The following is a 17,906-nucleotide window of genomic DNA, read 5'->3' on the forward strand; positions in this document are numbered from 1 at the left end:
GGTGGTATGCTGTGACCTTCACCATTTTTTTTATTTTTTAAAGTAAGGGGTATTTCAATAAAATTTTGTATAAAACGAGGAATACTACGTGAAAATTAGTTTGAAAAAGTAGAGAAAATCTGGAGAAACACTAGCAATAAGATTTACTGTATTATAGTGGTACCCAAAATTTTACGAGGGATTTTGTTTTGAAACGTACACGAGTTACTTTAAAATTTAAAAAACAAATAAATTTCCCTCACAACGTCTGCACTTTATTTTTTGGGTACGATTTTGTCGTAAATTAAAGAAAAAGTATTCAGGCCATATGACTTAAAAGTTCTAAGCATTAATAATTGGTAATTGACGCTATTGGCCATTGCAGCAGAATCGCCCCCCTTCCCAAACAATATTGTCAATAAGTGATTTACTTTAAAAAATTAAACGTTTCAGTTTTTTTTTTTTTTGAACAGATCCAAGACAAAACAGACGAGTTAAGAACCGGGAGGTTCAGCGCTAATGCCAAGGTATATCCTTAGGAAACTGGACACACAATCTTTCATGCACAGCTACAATTCGTTTTTTACTGTTTCTAAAAGAAGAATAACTAACTCATGAGGCTAGATTTTTCTGAAACATCCAGGATGCTCTAATGTCTATGAAGTTCTGTAGAGAGGCAACTGAAATCGATTAAGGATAAACCATAAACTTGACGATTAAAGTCACAAGATATTACCCAGAACTGCGGGGACTTTGCTACATTTTATTGTGACAGAATTACATTTTTGAATGTAGATGCGATCATGATTTTGCTGTAGGATTATGGAACATCATAATTACATACTAGGTCTGAAAATTAAGTAATGAGACTAATTTTTTTATTCAAAAAGAATTAAAATTCTATATAGTCATCTTCAAAATAACTTCCTTCTGAAGCCACACAGCGCTGGAGACGTTTCTTCCACTCCTCATAGCAGTGCTCGAACTCTGATACTGGAATAGCCTTCAGCTGCTGCTCGGTTACAGCCGTTTGAATGTTTTCCGACTGTCCCAAAATGAGTTCCCTTGAGGTGATTTTTCAACTTCGGGTAGTCACAAGGACTCAAGTCAGGCGAATAAGGAGGCTGAGGAGCCACAGGAATGTTTTTACTGGCCAAAAACTCTGGTTTATTGAAATTGCTGTGTGACAAGGAGCATTATCGTGATGCAACACCCACTTGTTCTTGATGTTTAAGTCTCACAAGAAAGACCCTTTTTCGAGGCTTTTTCAAGAACCTCTCAAGTAAAAGTGTTGATTGACCCTTTGAACTTGAGGTAGAAACTCTTTGTGGACGATTCCGTGTGGATATCGAAAAAACAAATCAGCATGCATTTGATCTTCGACTTCGGCCATCCTTGCTTTTTTGGGCCTTGGAGTTTTTGGCCAGTAAAGACATTCCTGTGGCTCCTCAGCCTCCTTATTCGCCTGACTTGAGTCCTTGTGACTTTTTTGCTCTTCCCGAAGTTGACAAAATCATCTCAAGGGAACAGTCATTTTGGGACAGTCGGAAAACATTCAAACGGCTGTAACCGACCAGCTGAAGGCTATTCCAGTATCGGAGTTCGAGCACTGCTATGAGGAGTAGAAGAAACGTCTCCAGCGCTCTGTAGCTTCAGAAGGAAGTTATTTTGAAGGTGACAATATAGAATTGTAACTCTTTTTGAATAAAAAAATTTAAAAAAAATCAGTTTCATTACTTAATTTACAGACCTCGTGTATGTATTTCTGGATATTACTATATATTTTTCCCGGATGTAAGATCCACTAATGCAACATTTCAGGGGTATATATCGAATAATACTGTAACGAACCACATAAATATGGGCAAACTGTGGAAAAATACTACGCCTCAAATTTCCTTTCTCATTGCAACTACAATTAATGCAGTTTTAAACATCCTGTACTAATTACGTATTTTTATTTTAATTAAAATAAAATCAAGGAAGCGATTAAGGTCATTGAATGAATTATGTTTGTTTTAACAATGTCCTGACTAAAGTATGAACTTGAAACGGTACTCAAATTACATATAATTACGATATAATCAATTAGATGTTTTTCAAAGTTGGAATTTTTATCAATGCTTTAAATTTAATTATATTTTGGAAGCAGAATAAATAACTAAGCACTGTTCTGAACTGACAATTTCAAGGGAATTTACTTCAATATCGTGTTCCTTTAAAGAAATTCAGCCAAAAAAGTAGTTCCCCAGAGAAAATTAAGTACTGAATCAAGCTAAAAATGCCTTAATGAAACTACCGCAATATATCGCAAATTTTTCTCACTGGACGCGGTTAGAGGCAAGGCCCGAAAAGCTAAGATGTACTAAGATAATGAGTTCAATTCCTGGACCAGGTCTTAAGATTTTATTTTATGATTAAAATGAAAAAAATTTATAGTAAATTATATTGGCAATATAATTTAAACCAATCGCAAAGAACAATTTGCGAATGTCAGATTCATGAGGGTGTGAAAGTTATGGCTAATTAATACCTAGGTCAGCACGATCAGGTGTTTAGTTCGGGTGATGCAAGCAATCAAAGGAATGCTTGGGAGAAATCTTAAACAGGATATAATATCCCGACCATTGCTGAGGGAGGATTTTGGTATTTCCACCCCCACCCCCCCATATAATGGAAAAGTTTTTGCATCTGTCAAAAAAAATCAAATCACAGGAAAAATACGTGTTTAGCGGCGAATTGATTTCGAAAAACCGAAAAGTTCTTAATAAACTAAAAACTAGCGTTTTCTATTTCTATTTTGGCCTCTTTCAACGATGAAGTTTCAGCAGAAATACGGTCAGCTGGTATAAGTTTTTTTAATTTTCGGCACGTACTTTAGTTTTGCCCCTTACATGAAAATCAAACATCACTCATATCAAGTTGTAATTAATGATTATGAAAACAAATAAATGATAAATTAAAAAAATTACAAACAAAATAAAATATTTATTTTAAATAAAAGGTTATTTTTAATATTGTAAAACGATTCACATACTATAATCATCATTTTGTGTATGACTATTTACTCTTTTTTTTCTGTTAACTTATAATAAATATAATAAAATTTATAATAAATATAATTAAGTTTATATAATAAAGTAACGAGACAAATAGCAAATCTGGTATCTTTTTGTTTTTTGAAGAGATTATAAAAATAAAATTCTTATAAGTTTTAACTCATTTCAAATTATTTGGGAATAAATATTTTATATAAATTACAAAAATATTTAATTTCTATATTGATTTTATATGTAATAGAATTCCGATTAATCTTTTTTTGGCGACGGATTCAATCAAGAGGGAAAAAGTAATAATTATAGGTCAGACTTATTCTGTATTTGTTTTTTTTAACAAGCTTTCGTTTTTATAGGCTTAAACGTTACCTTCAGGACTGTCAAACATTAGGAAAGAGAACATTTAAGTTTAATATATTTTAAGATGACGTATGATAGTTTTTATTTTATATCGATTATTTGTTTATTATCATTGCATATTAGTTTAAAATATAAATACATTTTTTTTTTTTTTTATACTTTGAAGCAAGCGCAATGCGAGTTTTGTGTTCAAAACTAACCTAACATATTCAAACCAACTTCAAACTGATTTAGATCGATCTAAATTAGATCGATTAGAGGTTAGAGAACCCCAAACCATTGCACTAATAGGCTGAGAGACCAAGTTCAGTAAGGACGTGGTATAAATTTACCAGCTGGTGGAAGAATTAAAACAATTTCTTTAAAAAAAAATTTCGGGCATGCGCACAGTAATTAAGGTGGTCTAATTTAATACAATATATTATAACCTCTCGAAAGTTTCCCTTTGAGATTAATAATGCAGTATTTAAGCTATCTAGTGTGTAAAAAAAATATATACATATGGTTAAATAATAATTAAAACTACTAAGCATGTAATAATCAGCACACGATGACGTAATTGGACGAAAGCTTGGCGAAAACAAAATGACAAAATAATGCGGAAATTGGTAATAATTTCTCTTTCCACTTATTCGTATTAAAATTTATTCTACTTATATTTATTAAAAATTATAATTTCATAAAAGTTGGATTATTATTAAAAATGTTTTATAATCGATTCCTATATAATTAAATTAAATAACGATTATACGATTACAATTAAAATTATATACTACAGTTTCGAAAAATAAAGCTCACATTTACAAGGAGATGTTTTTTTAAAAGATAGTATAGAACTGATGTCACTAATTAATACTGTAAATTTATAAAAATGTAATAACTTTTAAATATAAAGATAAAACGAAAAATTATGATATTTTTTTTCTAATTTTATTATCTTATTTTAATAAAAAATCACATTTCATTCTTTTCTAGCTTCTCATTGTTTCAAAGTTTCATTAAATAAATGAATAAGCTATTAATCTATAGTCTTTTAATTTCCATCTGACTTAGGGGAACACAAAAATGTCCCCTCAAGTGTACCAGGTATCTGAAAACAGAAGAAAAAAAAGAAAAATAATCAGTGATTTTCTTTTATAGTTTTAGTAGTTTTTCTTGTTGTGGAAAGCAACAACAACCCGAAAATGATACCCGCAGATAAGGATTAATCCACATTTATAATAAATTCTACCATTGTTAAGAACCGTCCTACAAAAAAGCTGAATTAAAGATTTCAGTTGTACGAGAAGAAAGTCTAGGATAATAGAAAAACGGTGAATTAGGAAACTGCAAGTTGGTATCAACTATGCAGAATCTTTTTATTATTTTTTGGGAGCATAAGAAGTTCACAACCAAGATACAGAACTCAAAAACCAAAATACAGAAAGTAAATCTTAAAAATCATTCTCTCATCCAACTCTTCTGAGATCTAAAATTTGATGGCCGGCACACTTGCCCGGCCTCCCTCCAGACAGGGTCCTTCTCCGTTACATCACCGGACAATAAGCAACTAGAGAGGGAAGGGATTAGCTATGAGGTTAGCATACTGGACTCCCACGCGGAGGTCCAGGGTTCGAATCCAGCTGCTAACCCTTAGATTTTCTCTTCCTAGGAGCTTCTTACAGCTCACTGTCCGGTGATGGACAGTGTTGTCTGTAACGAGAGAACACTGTCCGGAGGCCGGCAGTGCACTGGAAAAAGCTCCGGGCGCTAATGACCTCAGCTGTTGATGCGCCAAAAAAAAAATAAAAAAATAAGCAACTAGAAACTTCTAGGGAGTACGTAAAAAAAAAATCTAAGGGTCAGCATCTGAATCTGAATTCGAACTGTCTCTCTCTCATCCTTGTCATCCAGTGCGATAATCACTGAGCTAAACCATCGCTCACAATTTTTAAACTCTCGAATTAAGTGAATGTGAAATTATGTACGCTAGTTGGAATAGACTATTTTTTTTGCAGGTTTTATTTTGGGTGCGAGAGATAAATGAATACTGAATAGTTCTGAACCGACTGAAATTCTTTTTTTTGAAGCACAAAAATTTTGGAATTTAGGCAGTAAATAAATTTTATTGTTATCCAATCCTAAAATTTTACCAATAAATGCTTTCTCTAATGTTTACCTTCTTCTATTCACAAATTTTGAAGTTAAAACATTAAAAAAAGCAACACAACCTTTAGAAACCTAATAAAATTTAAGTAAACTATTTTTGAAAAATGCATTACACATACACATGCAGTGATTAAAGCGATTAGAAGTGGCAAAAGGTTAAAAGCAAAAACTATCAAATCAGAACAACAAAATACAAAAACGTTTTGAAGAGATTATGAAAAACAGTGGTTACCAATGTGATTTAAAGCTTTTTTAAACAATACATTCTTGCATCTTCTAAATTCTCTTGCATCGAAATAGTTAAAATTTATTTGAAATAAATGCCATTGAGAGCACCATTGACAAATTCATCGGAGGCGATCTAGTTCTTTGTTTATTAGAGCAGTTCCAAATATTGACCAATTAATGATCCGCGGTCCGCCAGCCTCAAAAGGACATCTTGATGTATCAAGAGTGGATATAATTTAAGATAAGTACCTAGTTAAGACATGTTAGGGGGAGATTACCTTGGATTGATCCAGGGAACAGCCTATGTTATCAGCTTTTAATAAGAGGCTAACCTTCCTGGACGTCTGGGAGAGGTTGTATATTCCCCTTTTGGCTCTTGGGATTCCTACAAATAAATAAGAATTGAACATCCTTCCTTTTTTTTTTTATGTCTGTTTTCTAAGAAAAAAAAGAAGTTAATCCAGCAATTTTGATTTCTTTTTAATCCAACTCTTGATCTGGTTTGTTTTTCTGAATGAAATTTGACACTTACTTAAGGAAATGAGTGAAAAGAAAAAATTAAATGATTAGATGAGAGAAATTGTAACAATAACTAAAAATAAAATTTATATAGTCTTACTCAAGTAACTTGTATTGTACTAATTCATGAATAAAATTACTATGGCTTATATAAAATTAGTTATTAATTAAGTAACATTCTGAAAACATTGTTGAGGTTATAACTAACGATACACTGTCACGGATCTTAAGAAATCGATTGTTAAATTAACCTAAACAATTGATCGACCTCATAAAATAATCGTTAGCGTAATAGCGATAAATTATTAGCGTAATATTTATTAAAAGAAATAATAAATACAAAAAAAAAATTCTTAGAAAGAGAGGAGACACAAATTTTTCATACAAAGCCAGTGATAACTTTGAAAATTTGGCAATAGCATTAAAATTATTAATTGTATTTTATATTTTTCAAATAAATAGTAAAAATGAAAAATTATCTTTGTAAAAAGCAATTATTTGGAAGTGTGGCCTTTTTAAAACAGTCTAATTTTAAAACTTCAGTTAGGGACGGTTCGAATGTGTTTAAGTTTGAACATAACCTTAAAAAGAGTAATTTTAGCTGTAATGTGTAGTTTTATAGTAAAAGTAGTAATTAAATAAGTTTTACCTATTAGATTTTGGAAAATGTATAAAAGTCCTAAAAGTAAAAGGTTTAAAAGTAAAAAAAAATAACGAATATCAATTAAACATCACACAATTAAAAACGAAATATATTATTGTTAGTTATAAGGCCAATTTTAATTAAAAGGTCATAGCAGTCGGATCGCAAGCTGAAAGAAAATGGAATTACTCAGAAGAAAGTAAAGGTAGATGAAATGGCTTTTTAAAAATAAATAATTTATTACACAACAGAGGAGATCAACTTAGAATTAAGACCTAGAATTTTGAAAATGTTATCGATATAGAGATTATTTTATTTTATGGAATCTTACGCAAAATACATCTAAGAAAATATTAAAAATATCTTTGGATAATGTGACTAATGTACAGAAACAAAAGAAAAAAGTACAATAACCTGGACATCCAAACATGCCAAGCCCTTTTTTTTTAGTAGTATCAACATTATTTTGCACTCCACCCCAAGAAATTATTACCAAAGCCATTTTCAAATTTTCTTTAATAAATAAACCTTAATTGAAGTAGTTGCGGCTTACCTGCGGTTTAGGCCTGTGTGTGTTTACAGCAGCTATGGGAAAACTAATATGTTCCACCTTACAGCCGTAAGCTACGGGCGTCAGCTTAATTATCGTGTGTAGAGGAACTTTTAGATAAGGAAGTTCATCTGTACAGCGGGGAAAGAAAAACAAATCATTAATCCCAAAGGAAGAAAAGATTATTGCACAATTTCACTATTTTTTTTTGCAAGGCTTTCAACCTAGGGTCATCTTCAGGGCATATACTTATTTACGGAAAAATAAGGGAATTTTATCAAAAAATTGTCAAAGTTGGACGTTTTTCAACGTTTCTACTAATGAAAATCTACGCGATGGCAGAAAGTAATATAAATAAATTAATAACTTACCCGCAGTTTTATCTAATAAGTAAGCTAGTAAACATCGAATAACAGCCTGATGCGATACAACCAATATATTTCCTTGCCTTTCCAATTCCATAATAACTGGCTCTAATCGTCCAACCAGATCTTCGTAACTTTCACCACGTGGATATCGATAAGTGAATTTTGCTTGATCTCTGGCAATAAAATCTTCTGGATAACGGCTTTGTATTTCTGCGTATGTCATTTCCTCACAGATTCCCTGAAGATTAAAAATAAATATATATAGAAATAAAATATTTTTAACATACCAGCTGTTAAAACCGCTAAAACTTAAAAAAGTTTGTGAGGGATTGGTACCATCCAAAATCCAACTTGCCGACAGACAACTACTTTGACGTTTAAGCGTGCCTAGAGCTAGCACCTTCAGGAGAAAAATCCTGTGTTAGTGCACAGAAGGATGTTAAACTTAGGATTATAATATTCTTAAAACAATTCAGATACTGAAATTATATTAACATCTAATAGGAATTAAGATTGTTGAATGAATTAATGAATAAATATTTATTTCTATAAATACATACATAAAATAAATACAGAAGTATAATGTGTAATACATTTTAACCTTCTTAACAAGTGAGGAACGAAAAAGGTTAAGTGAGCAGGATAGGAATGCAGGGAAAAAAGGAGAGGAAAACCCTGCAGCTAGTTTAAAGAGTTAGAGGAGTATCTGTTTTATTCTTTTGTGTCTGTAGGAGGCTATGTCGCGCGACAGAGTGGATTAGGATGGCAGTCTAGGATGGAAAGGAATTTTGAGCAGACGATTTTTGGATATAGGAGTGTACCGGGGAGTTAATGGATGCAGCCTCCGTGGAGTGAGTCAGTTCTAGTGCGTCGTGGAGAGTCTGTTGCGAGTCTCAAGATATTTGTTTTGCGTTGTCCTGGAGTTTGTTTGATGTTGCTACGACAAGTCCAGGTTCCAGGCGGAGCAGGCGTAGAGCAACATCAGCAATAAAGATTGGTAACTTAGATCTGTGTAATTTTAGATGTTACGGAAAAAATTTGCTGTGAACATTTACACAAAGAGACAGGGATTCACGAAAATGGTAAGCGTACATGATCCATTCAGTGAAATTATTGAATCAATATTTTATTACTATTATTACAATAATTATATACTTACAGCATCAATTTCATTAAGAGCTTTCCATCTCTCCTGAGGTGCCTGGATATCCACAACCGTCTGTACAGTTCTCTTCAGCCAGGATGTCCAAACTCTCAGTCCAGATATATTTTGTTCATTAATGTATTCGGCCATTTTTTTAGCAAATTCACATCCCCGCGGCGAGAGATCGGAATCACCGCCAATTCTGCCTTCTAAATTGTGCATACTTTCACCGTGCTATTTAAAAATAATAATAAAATATAATATTTATTAATAATGATGGCATATTATGAATATGAGATAAGTGCTTGAAGGAGGTTTAGAGGTTAAAAACCCCTGTAAATATATGAAAAAATAAAGTTTTTAATATCTATAATAGAAGTAATTGTAAAATGAAGACTCAAGTCATTTTAAGAAATTTCGGCTTTAAGTAAGATTAAATGGCTCAATTCTCCTTATGTTTTTTTAGAGACATCCATCTGTTGCTTGCATTCTACTCATCATTTTCTATTCTAAAAAATTATACCTAAATTTACCTGAGGTTTGGCAGTCAACTTAAGCACCTTATAATACCTACAACTGGAGCATGCCTCCAGTTCTGCCAACTTGATTAGAGTCTGGAGAAGTAAAGCTTAAAGATATCAGTTTTTCATCTAAGTGTCCCGATTTCTGGACCATATGTGTCCTTGTATTAATGAAGAATAATAAATATATAATGCTGTGACTTTCTGACAAACTCGTAACAAAGGCTAACCGTTGGCAGAAAGACTTACGCTATGCAAACATTTACCCTACGATCGTTTGAATGTTCCTCCGGACTTGTTGAAGTAAGTCCTTTACTAAGAACTAACAGTAAAGTGGCTAATTATGATCTTTTCCACCCACTATTGCTACACTTGTGAGTCACGCTATGTTGCTATTTTGCTATGCTGAAAACGATCCAGGCCTTTGTGAAAATCATTGGATCCCTCGCTGGCCAGGACAGACTCCCTCTTCACTTTACGCTTTTGTTCTGTAAACCCAGACAATATGTCGGAAGGTCCATCAAGCCAGCAGTCTACTAACTACTAATTAGAATTAACCTTCTTTAAGGACTCTTCAGTTAGTACAACCGCTTCGATTTCTGAACACTCTGGAATTGTTTATCCTTCCCTTACTAATCTTTGCTACACCTTCAAGAATGTCGCTAGTTTTGTGCTTGGATTAACGAAAAATCTACTTTGGGGAATACCCAGGCTTCTAGAACCTCAATAGTCATACGCTCTTGATGCAATTAGGTAATATAAATCAGAGTTGGGCACTGATTAAAAAAAAAATTAAATTCCAAATTTAATTGATTAAATTTTTTAATTGATTAAATTTATTTTTAATTTTAATCAGAATTTAATCGGCGAATTTAATCTTAATTTTAATCATAAGACAATTATTTATTCAATTAAATTTCAGATTTAATCGTTAATCAAACTAATTTAATCAAACTAAAAAAATTATGATTAAATCTGAGAATCAAATTGAACTTTAATTTTAATCACCGAATTAGTTCAATTTCAATCGTTAATCAAACTAATTTAATCATCCACTTTTATGGCTTCTCAACCAATGGTTCGAACCACGTTTTGGCGAAGCCCTTTTTCTGAGCGTCTTCAATAAATACTTTTCGGTTAATTTTTGTAGACTTGGACTTCTTCACGAGTCTCTAAACCAGCGGTTCTTAACCGGTGTTCCGCGAATATGGTCCAAGTGTTCCGCGAAATTTCAATTTTAAATGTATTGAAATTTAGAAACTTAGGAAAGATACGAAAACAAAAAATTGTTCCTATTTTTATAATTTGAATTTAATTTTAAATTCTTGCTAAATACCGAATTTCAAATTATTTAATGTTAGGGTTCCGCGAGAAAAATATATACATATAATTGTGTTCCGCGTCTATGAAAAGGTTAAGAACCACTGATATAAAAGGTTGAAAATTTTTTGGGTCATGAAATTCTGTAAAATTATGGCCGTTCTATATCTCCCACTGTGAACCACGTATTCGTATGGAATTTTGTTCTCTTATACACTTTGTTTTTCTCAATTATAAACTATAGTTATTTTGTGCACAGATCTATAAATGTAGAACATATAAAGGGTTGAAAATTTTTTGGGTCATGAAATTCTGTAAAATTATGGCCGTTCTATATCTCCTACTGTGAACCACGTATTCGTATGGAATTTTGTTCTCTTATACACTTTGTTTTTCTCAATTATAAACTATAGTTATTTTGTGCACAGATCTATAAATGTAGAACATATAAAGGGTTGAAAATTTTATGGGTCATGAAATTCTGTAAAATTATGGCTGTTCTTTATCTCCCACTGTAAACCACCTATTGGTATGGAATTTTGTTCTCTTGTACACTTTGTTTTTCTCAATTAAAAACTATAGTTATTTTGTGCACAGATCTATAAATGTAGAACATATAAAGGGTTGAAAATTTTTTGGGTCATGAAATTCTGTAAAATTATGGCCGTTCTATATCTCCCACTGTGAACCACGTATTCGTATGGAATTTTGTTCTGTTATAAACTTTGTTTTTCTCAATTAAAAACTATAGTTATTTTGTGCACAGATCTATAAATGTAGAACATATAAATGGTTGAAAATTTTATGGGTCATGAAATTCTGTAAAATTATGGCTGTTCTTTATCTCCCACTGTGAACCACGTATTCGTATGAAATTTTGTTCTCTTGTACACTTTGTTTTTCTCAATTAAAAACTATAGTTATTTTGTGCACAGATCTATAAATGTAGAAGATATAAAGGGTTGAAAATTTTTTGGGTCATGAAATTCTGTAAAATTATGGCCATTCTATATCTCCCACTGTGAACCACGTATTCGTATGGAATTTTGTTCTCTTATAAACTTTGTTTTTCTCAATTATAAACTATAGTTATTTTGTGCACAGATCTATAAATGTAGAACATATAAAGGGTTGAAAATTTTATGGGTCATGAAATTCTGTAAAATTATAGCTGTTCTTTATCTCCCACTGTGAACCACGTATTCGTATGAAATTTTGTTCTCTTGTACACTTTGTTTTTCTCAATTATAAACTATAGTTATTTTGTGCACAGATCTATAAATGTAGAAGATATAAAGGGTTGAAAATTTTTTGGGTCATGAAATTCTGTAAAATTATGGCCATTCTATATCTCCCACTGTGAACCACGTATTCGTATGGAATTTTGTTCTCTTATACACTTTGTTTTTCTCAATTATAAACTATAGTTATTTTGTGCACAGATCTATAAATGTAGAACATATAAAGGGTTGAAAATTTTTTGGGTCATGAAATTCTGTAAAATTATGGCTGTTCTTTATCTCCCACTGTGAACCACGTATTCGTATGAAATTTTGTTCTCTTGTACACTTTGTTTTTCTCAATTAAAAACTATAGTTATTTTGTGCACAGATCTATAAATGTAGAAGATATAAAGGGTTGAAAATTTTTTGGGTCATGAAATTCAGTAAAATTATGGCCATTCTATATCTCCCACTGTGAACCACGTATTCGTATGGAATTTTGTTCTCTTATACACTTTGTTTTTCTCAATTATAAACTATAGTTATTTTGGGCACAGATCTATAAATGTAGAACATATAAAGGGTTGAAAATTTTTTGGGTCATGAAATTCTGTAAAATTATGGCTGTTCTTTATCTCCCACTGTGAACCACGTATTGGTATGGAATTTTTATCTCTTATACACTTTGTTTTTCACAATTATAAACTATAGTTATTTTGTGCACAGATCTATAAATGTAGAAGATATAAAGGGTTGAAAATTTTTTGGGTCATGAAATTCTGTAAAATTATGGCCATTCTATATCTCCCACTGTGAACCACGTATTCGTATGGAATTTTGTTCTCTTATACACTTTGTTTTTCTCAATTATAAACTATAGTTATTTTGTGCACAGATCTATAAATGTAGAACATATAAAGGGTTGAAAATTTTTTGGGTCATGAAATTCTGTAAAATTATGGCTGTTCTTTATCTCCCACTGTGAACCACGTATTCGTATGAAATTTTGTTCTCTTGTACACTTTGTTTTTCTCAATTAAAAACTATAGTTATTTTGTGCACAGATCTATAAATGTAGAAGATATAAAGGGTTGAAAATTTTTTGGGTCATGAAATTCTGTAAAATTATGGCCATTCTATATCTCCCACTGTGGACCACGTATTCGTATGAAATTTTGTTCTCTTATACACTTTGTTTTTCTCAATTATAAACTATAGTTATTTTGGGCACAGATCTATAAATGTAGAACATATAAAGGGTTGAAAATTTTTTGGGTCATGAAATTCTGTAAAATTATGGCTGTTCTTTATCTCCCACTGTGAACCACGTATTGGTATGGAATTTTTATCTCTTATACACTTTGTTTTTCTCAATTATAAACTATAGTTATTTTGTGCACAGATCTATAAATGTAGAAGATATAAAGGGTTGAAAATTTTTTGGGTCATGAAATTCTGTAAAATTATGGCCATTCTATATCTCCCACTGTGAACCACGTATTGGTATGGAATTTTGTTCTCTTATACACTTTGTTTTTCTCAATTATAAACTATAGTTATTTTGTGCACAGATCTATAAATGTAGAACATATAAAGGGTTGAAAATTTTTTGGGTCATGAAATTCTGTAAAATTATGGCTGTTCATTATCTCCCACTGTGAACCACGTATTCGTATGAAATTTTGTTCTCTTGTACACTTTGTTTTTCTCAATTAAAAACTATAGTTATTTTGTGCACAGATCTATAAATGTAGAAGATATAAAGGGTTGAAAATTTTTTGGGTCATGAAATTCTGTAAAATTATGGCCATTCTATATCTCCCACTGTGAACCACGTATTTGTATGGAATTTTGTTCTCTTGTACACTTTGTTTTTCTCAATTAAAAACTATAGTTATTTTGTGCACAGATCTATAAATGTAGAAGATATAAAGGGTTGAAAATTTTATGGGTCATGAAATTCTGTAAAATTATGGCCATTCTATATCTCCCACTGTGAACCACGTATTGGTATGGAATTTTGTTCTCTTATACACTTTGTTTTTCTCAATTATAAACTATAGTTATTTTGTGCACAGATCTATAAATGTAGAAGATATAAAGGGTTGAAAATTTTATGGGTCATGAAATTCTGTAAACTTATGGCTGTTCTTTATCTCCCACTGTGAACCACGTATTCGTATGAAATTTTGTTCTCTTGTACACTTTGTTTTTCTCAATTATAAACTATAGTTATTTTGTGCACAGATCTATAAATGTAGAAGATATAAAGGGTTGAAAATTTTTTGGGTCATGAAATTCTGTAAAATTATGGCCGTTCTATATCTCCCACTGTGAACCACGTATTCGTATGGAATTTTGTTCTGTTATAAACTTTGTTTTTCTCAATTAAAAACTATAGTTTTTTTGTGTACAGATCTATAAATGTAGAACATATAAAGGGTTGAAAATTTTTTGGGTCATGAAATTCTGTAAATTTATGGCCGTTCTTTATCTCCCACTGTGAACCACGTATTCCTATGGAATTTTGTTCTCTTATAAACTTTGTTTTTCTCAATTATAAACTATAGTTATTTTGTGCACAGATCTATAAATGTAGAACATATAAAGGGTTAAAAATTTTATGGGTCATGAAATTCTGTAAAATTATAGCTGTTCTTTATCTCCCACTGTGAACCACGTATTTGTATGAAATTTTGTTCTCTTGTACACTTTGTTTTTCTCAATTATAAACTATAGTTATTTTGTGCACAGATCTATAAATGTAGAACATATAAAGGGTTGAAAATTTTTTGGGTCATGAAATTCTGTAAAATTATGGCTGTTCTTTATCTCCCACTGTGAACCACGTATTCGTATGAAATTTTGTTCTCTTGTACACTTTGTTTTTCTCAATTAAAAACTATAGTTATTTTGTGCACAGATCTATAAATGTAGAAGATATAAAGGGTTGAAAATTTTTTGGGTCATGAAATTCTGTAAAATTATGGCCATTCTATATCTCCCACTGTGAACCACGTATTCGTATGGAATTTTGTTCTCTTATACACTTTGTTTTTCTCAATTATAAACTATAGTTATTTTGTGCACAGATCTACAAATGTAGAAGATATAAAGGGTTGAAAATTTTTTGGGTCATGAAATTCTGTAAAATTATGGCCATTCTATATCTCCCACTGTGAACCACGTATTCGTATGGAATTTTGTTCTCTTGTACACTTTGTTTTTCTCAATTAAAAACTATAGTTATTTTGTGCACAGATCTATAAATGTAGAAGATATAAAGGGTTGAAAATTTTATGGGTCATGAAATTCTGTAAAATTATGGCCATTCTATATCTCCCACTGTGAACCACGTATTGGTATGGAATTTTGTTCTCTTGTACACTTTGTTTTTCTCAATTATAAACTATAGTTATTTTGTGCACAGATCTATAAGTGTAGAAGATATAAAGGGTTGAAAATTTTTTGGGTCATGAAATTCTGTAAAATTATGGCCGTTCTATATCTCCCACTGTGAACCACGTATTCGTATGGAATTTTGTTCTGTTATAAACTTTGTTTTTCTCAATTAAAAACTATAGTTTTTTTGTGTACAGATCTATAAATGTAGAACATATAAAGGGTTGAAAATTTTATGGGTCATGAAATTCTGTAAAATTATGGCTGTTCTTTATCTCCCACTGTGAACCACGTATTCGTATGAAATTTTGTTCTCTTGTACACTTTGTTTTTCTCAATTAAAAACTATAGTTATTTTGTGCACAGATCTATAATTGTAGAAGATATAAAGGGTTGAAAATTTTTTGGGTCATGAAATTCTGTAAAATTATGGCCGTTCTATATCTCCCACTGTGAACCACGTATTCGTATGGAATTTTGTTCTCTTATAAACTTTGTTTTTCTCAATTATAAACTATAGTTATTTTGTGCACAGATCTATAAATGTAGAACATATAAAGGGTTGAAAATTTTATGGGTCATGAAATTCTGTAAAATTATAGCTGTTCTTTATCTCCCACTGTGAACCACGTATTCGTATGAAATTTTGTTCTCTTGTACACTTTGTTTTTCTCAATTAAAAACTATAGTTATTTTGTGCACAGATCTATAAATGTAGAAGATATAAAGGGTTGAAAATTTTTTGGGTCATGAAATTCTGTAAAATTATGGCCATTCTATATCTCCCACTGTGAACCACGTATTCGTATGGAATTTTGTTCTCTTATAAACTTTGTTTTTCTCAATTAAAAACTATAGTTATTTTGTGCACAGATCTATAAATGTAGAACATATAAAGGGTTGAAAATTTTATGAGTCATGAAATTCTGTAAAATTATAGCTGTTCTTTATCTCCCACTGTGAACCACGTATTCGTATGAAATTTTGTTCTCTTGTACACTTTGTTTTTCTCAATTAATAACTATAGTTATTTTGTGCACAGATCTATAAATGTAGAAGATATAAAGGGTTGAAAATTTTTTGGGTCATGAAATTCTGTAAAATTATGGCCATTCTATATCTCCCACTGTGAACCACGTATTCGTATGGAATTTTGTTCTCTTATCCACTTTGTTTTTCTCAATTATAAACTATAGTTATTTTGTGCACAGATCTATAAATGTAGAACATATAAAGGGTTGAAAATTTTTTGGGTCATGAAATTCTGTAAAATTATGGCTGTTCTTTATCTCCCACTGTGAACCACGTATTCGTATGGAATTTTGTTCTCTTATACACTTTGTTTTTCTCAATTATAAACTATAGTTATTTTGTGCACAGATCTACAAATGTAGAAGATATAAAGGGTTGAAAATTTTTTGGGTCATGAAATTCTGTAAAATTATGGCCATTCTATATCTCCCACTGTGAACCACGTATTCGTATGGAATTTTGTTCTCTTATACACTTTGTTTTTCTCAATTATAAACTATAGTTATTTTGGGCACAGATCTATAAATGTAGAACATATAAAGGGTTGAAAATTTTTTGGGTCATGAAATTCTGTAAAATTATGGCTGTTTATTATCTCCCACTGTGAACCACGTATTGGTATGGAATTTTTATCTCTTATACACTTTGTTTTTCTCAATTATAAACTATAGTTATTTTGTGCACAGATCTATAAATGTAGAAGATATAAAGGGTTGAAAATTTTTTGGGTCATGAAATTCTGTAAAATTATGGCCATTCTATATCTCCCACTGTGAACCACGTATTGGTATGGAATTTTGTTCTCTTATACACTTTGTTTTTCTCAATTATAAACTATAGTTATTTTGTGCACAGATCTATAAATGTAGAACATATAAAGGGTTGAAAATTTTATGGGTCATGAAATTCTGTAAAATTATGGCTTTTCTATATCTCCCACTGTGAACCACGTATTGGTATGGAATTTTTATCTCTTATACACTTTGTTTTTCTCAATTATAAACTATAGTTATTTTGTGCACAGATCTATAAATGTAGAAGATATAAAGGGTTGAAAATTTTTTGGGTCATGAAATTCTGTAAAATTATGGCTATTCTATATCTCCCACTGTGAATCACGTATTGGTATGGAATTTTGTCCTCTTATACACTTTGTTTTTCTCAATTATAAACTATAGTTATTTTGTGCACAGATCTATAAATGTGGAACATATAAAGGGTTGAAATTTTTTTGGGTCATGAAATTCTGTAAAATTATGGCTGTTCATTATCTCCCACTGTGAACCACGTATTGGTATGGAATTTTGTTCACTTATACACTTTGTTTCTCTCAATTATAAACTATAGTTATTTTGTGCACAGATCTATAAATGTAGAACATATAAAGGGTTGAAAATTTTTTGGGTCATGAAA

The 17,906-nt window shown here is 31.1% G+C and overlaps 1 protein-coding gene across 7 annotated transcripts in view; it reads right to left on the bottom strand.

Moving 5' to 3' along the window:
- Positions 1-3,171: 3,171 nt before the first annotated feature.
- Pfrx (6-phosphofructo-2-kinase/fructose-2,6-biphosphatase) overlaps positions 3,172-17,906 on the bottom strand; it is a 29,917-nt gene continuing 15,182 nt past the window's right edge. For 6 of the 7 annotated variants that reach the window (XM_074113416.1, XM_074113408.1, XM_074113415.1 and 3 more), the window contains 5 exons: positions 9,011-9,229; positions 7,855-8,089; positions 7,487-7,614; positions 6,050-6,156; positions 3,172-4,485 (listed from right to left, as the gene is read on the bottom strand). In XM_074113416.1, the coding sequence (XP_073969517.1) occupies positions 6,088-6,156; positions 7,487-7,614; positions 7,855-8,089; positions 9,011-9,229 (651 nt within the window). In that variant the 3' untranslated portion in view covers positions 3,172-4,485; positions 6,050-6,087. The remainder of the gene's footprint in view (positions 4,486-6,049; positions 6,157-7,486; positions 7,615-7,854; positions 8,090-9,010; positions 9,230-17,906) is intronic. The other variant, XM_074113409.1, reaches the window with a different exon arrangement.

Source organism: Rhodnius prolixus, unplaced genomic scaffold (assembly GCF_049639745.1).
Source record: "Rhodnius prolixus isolate KJV_2025 unplaced genomic scaffold, Rpr scaffold_7, whole genome shotgun sequence".
NCBI classification, from domain to species: Eukaryota; Metazoa; Arthropoda; class Insecta; order Hemiptera; family Reduviidae; genus Rhodnius; species Rhodnius prolixus.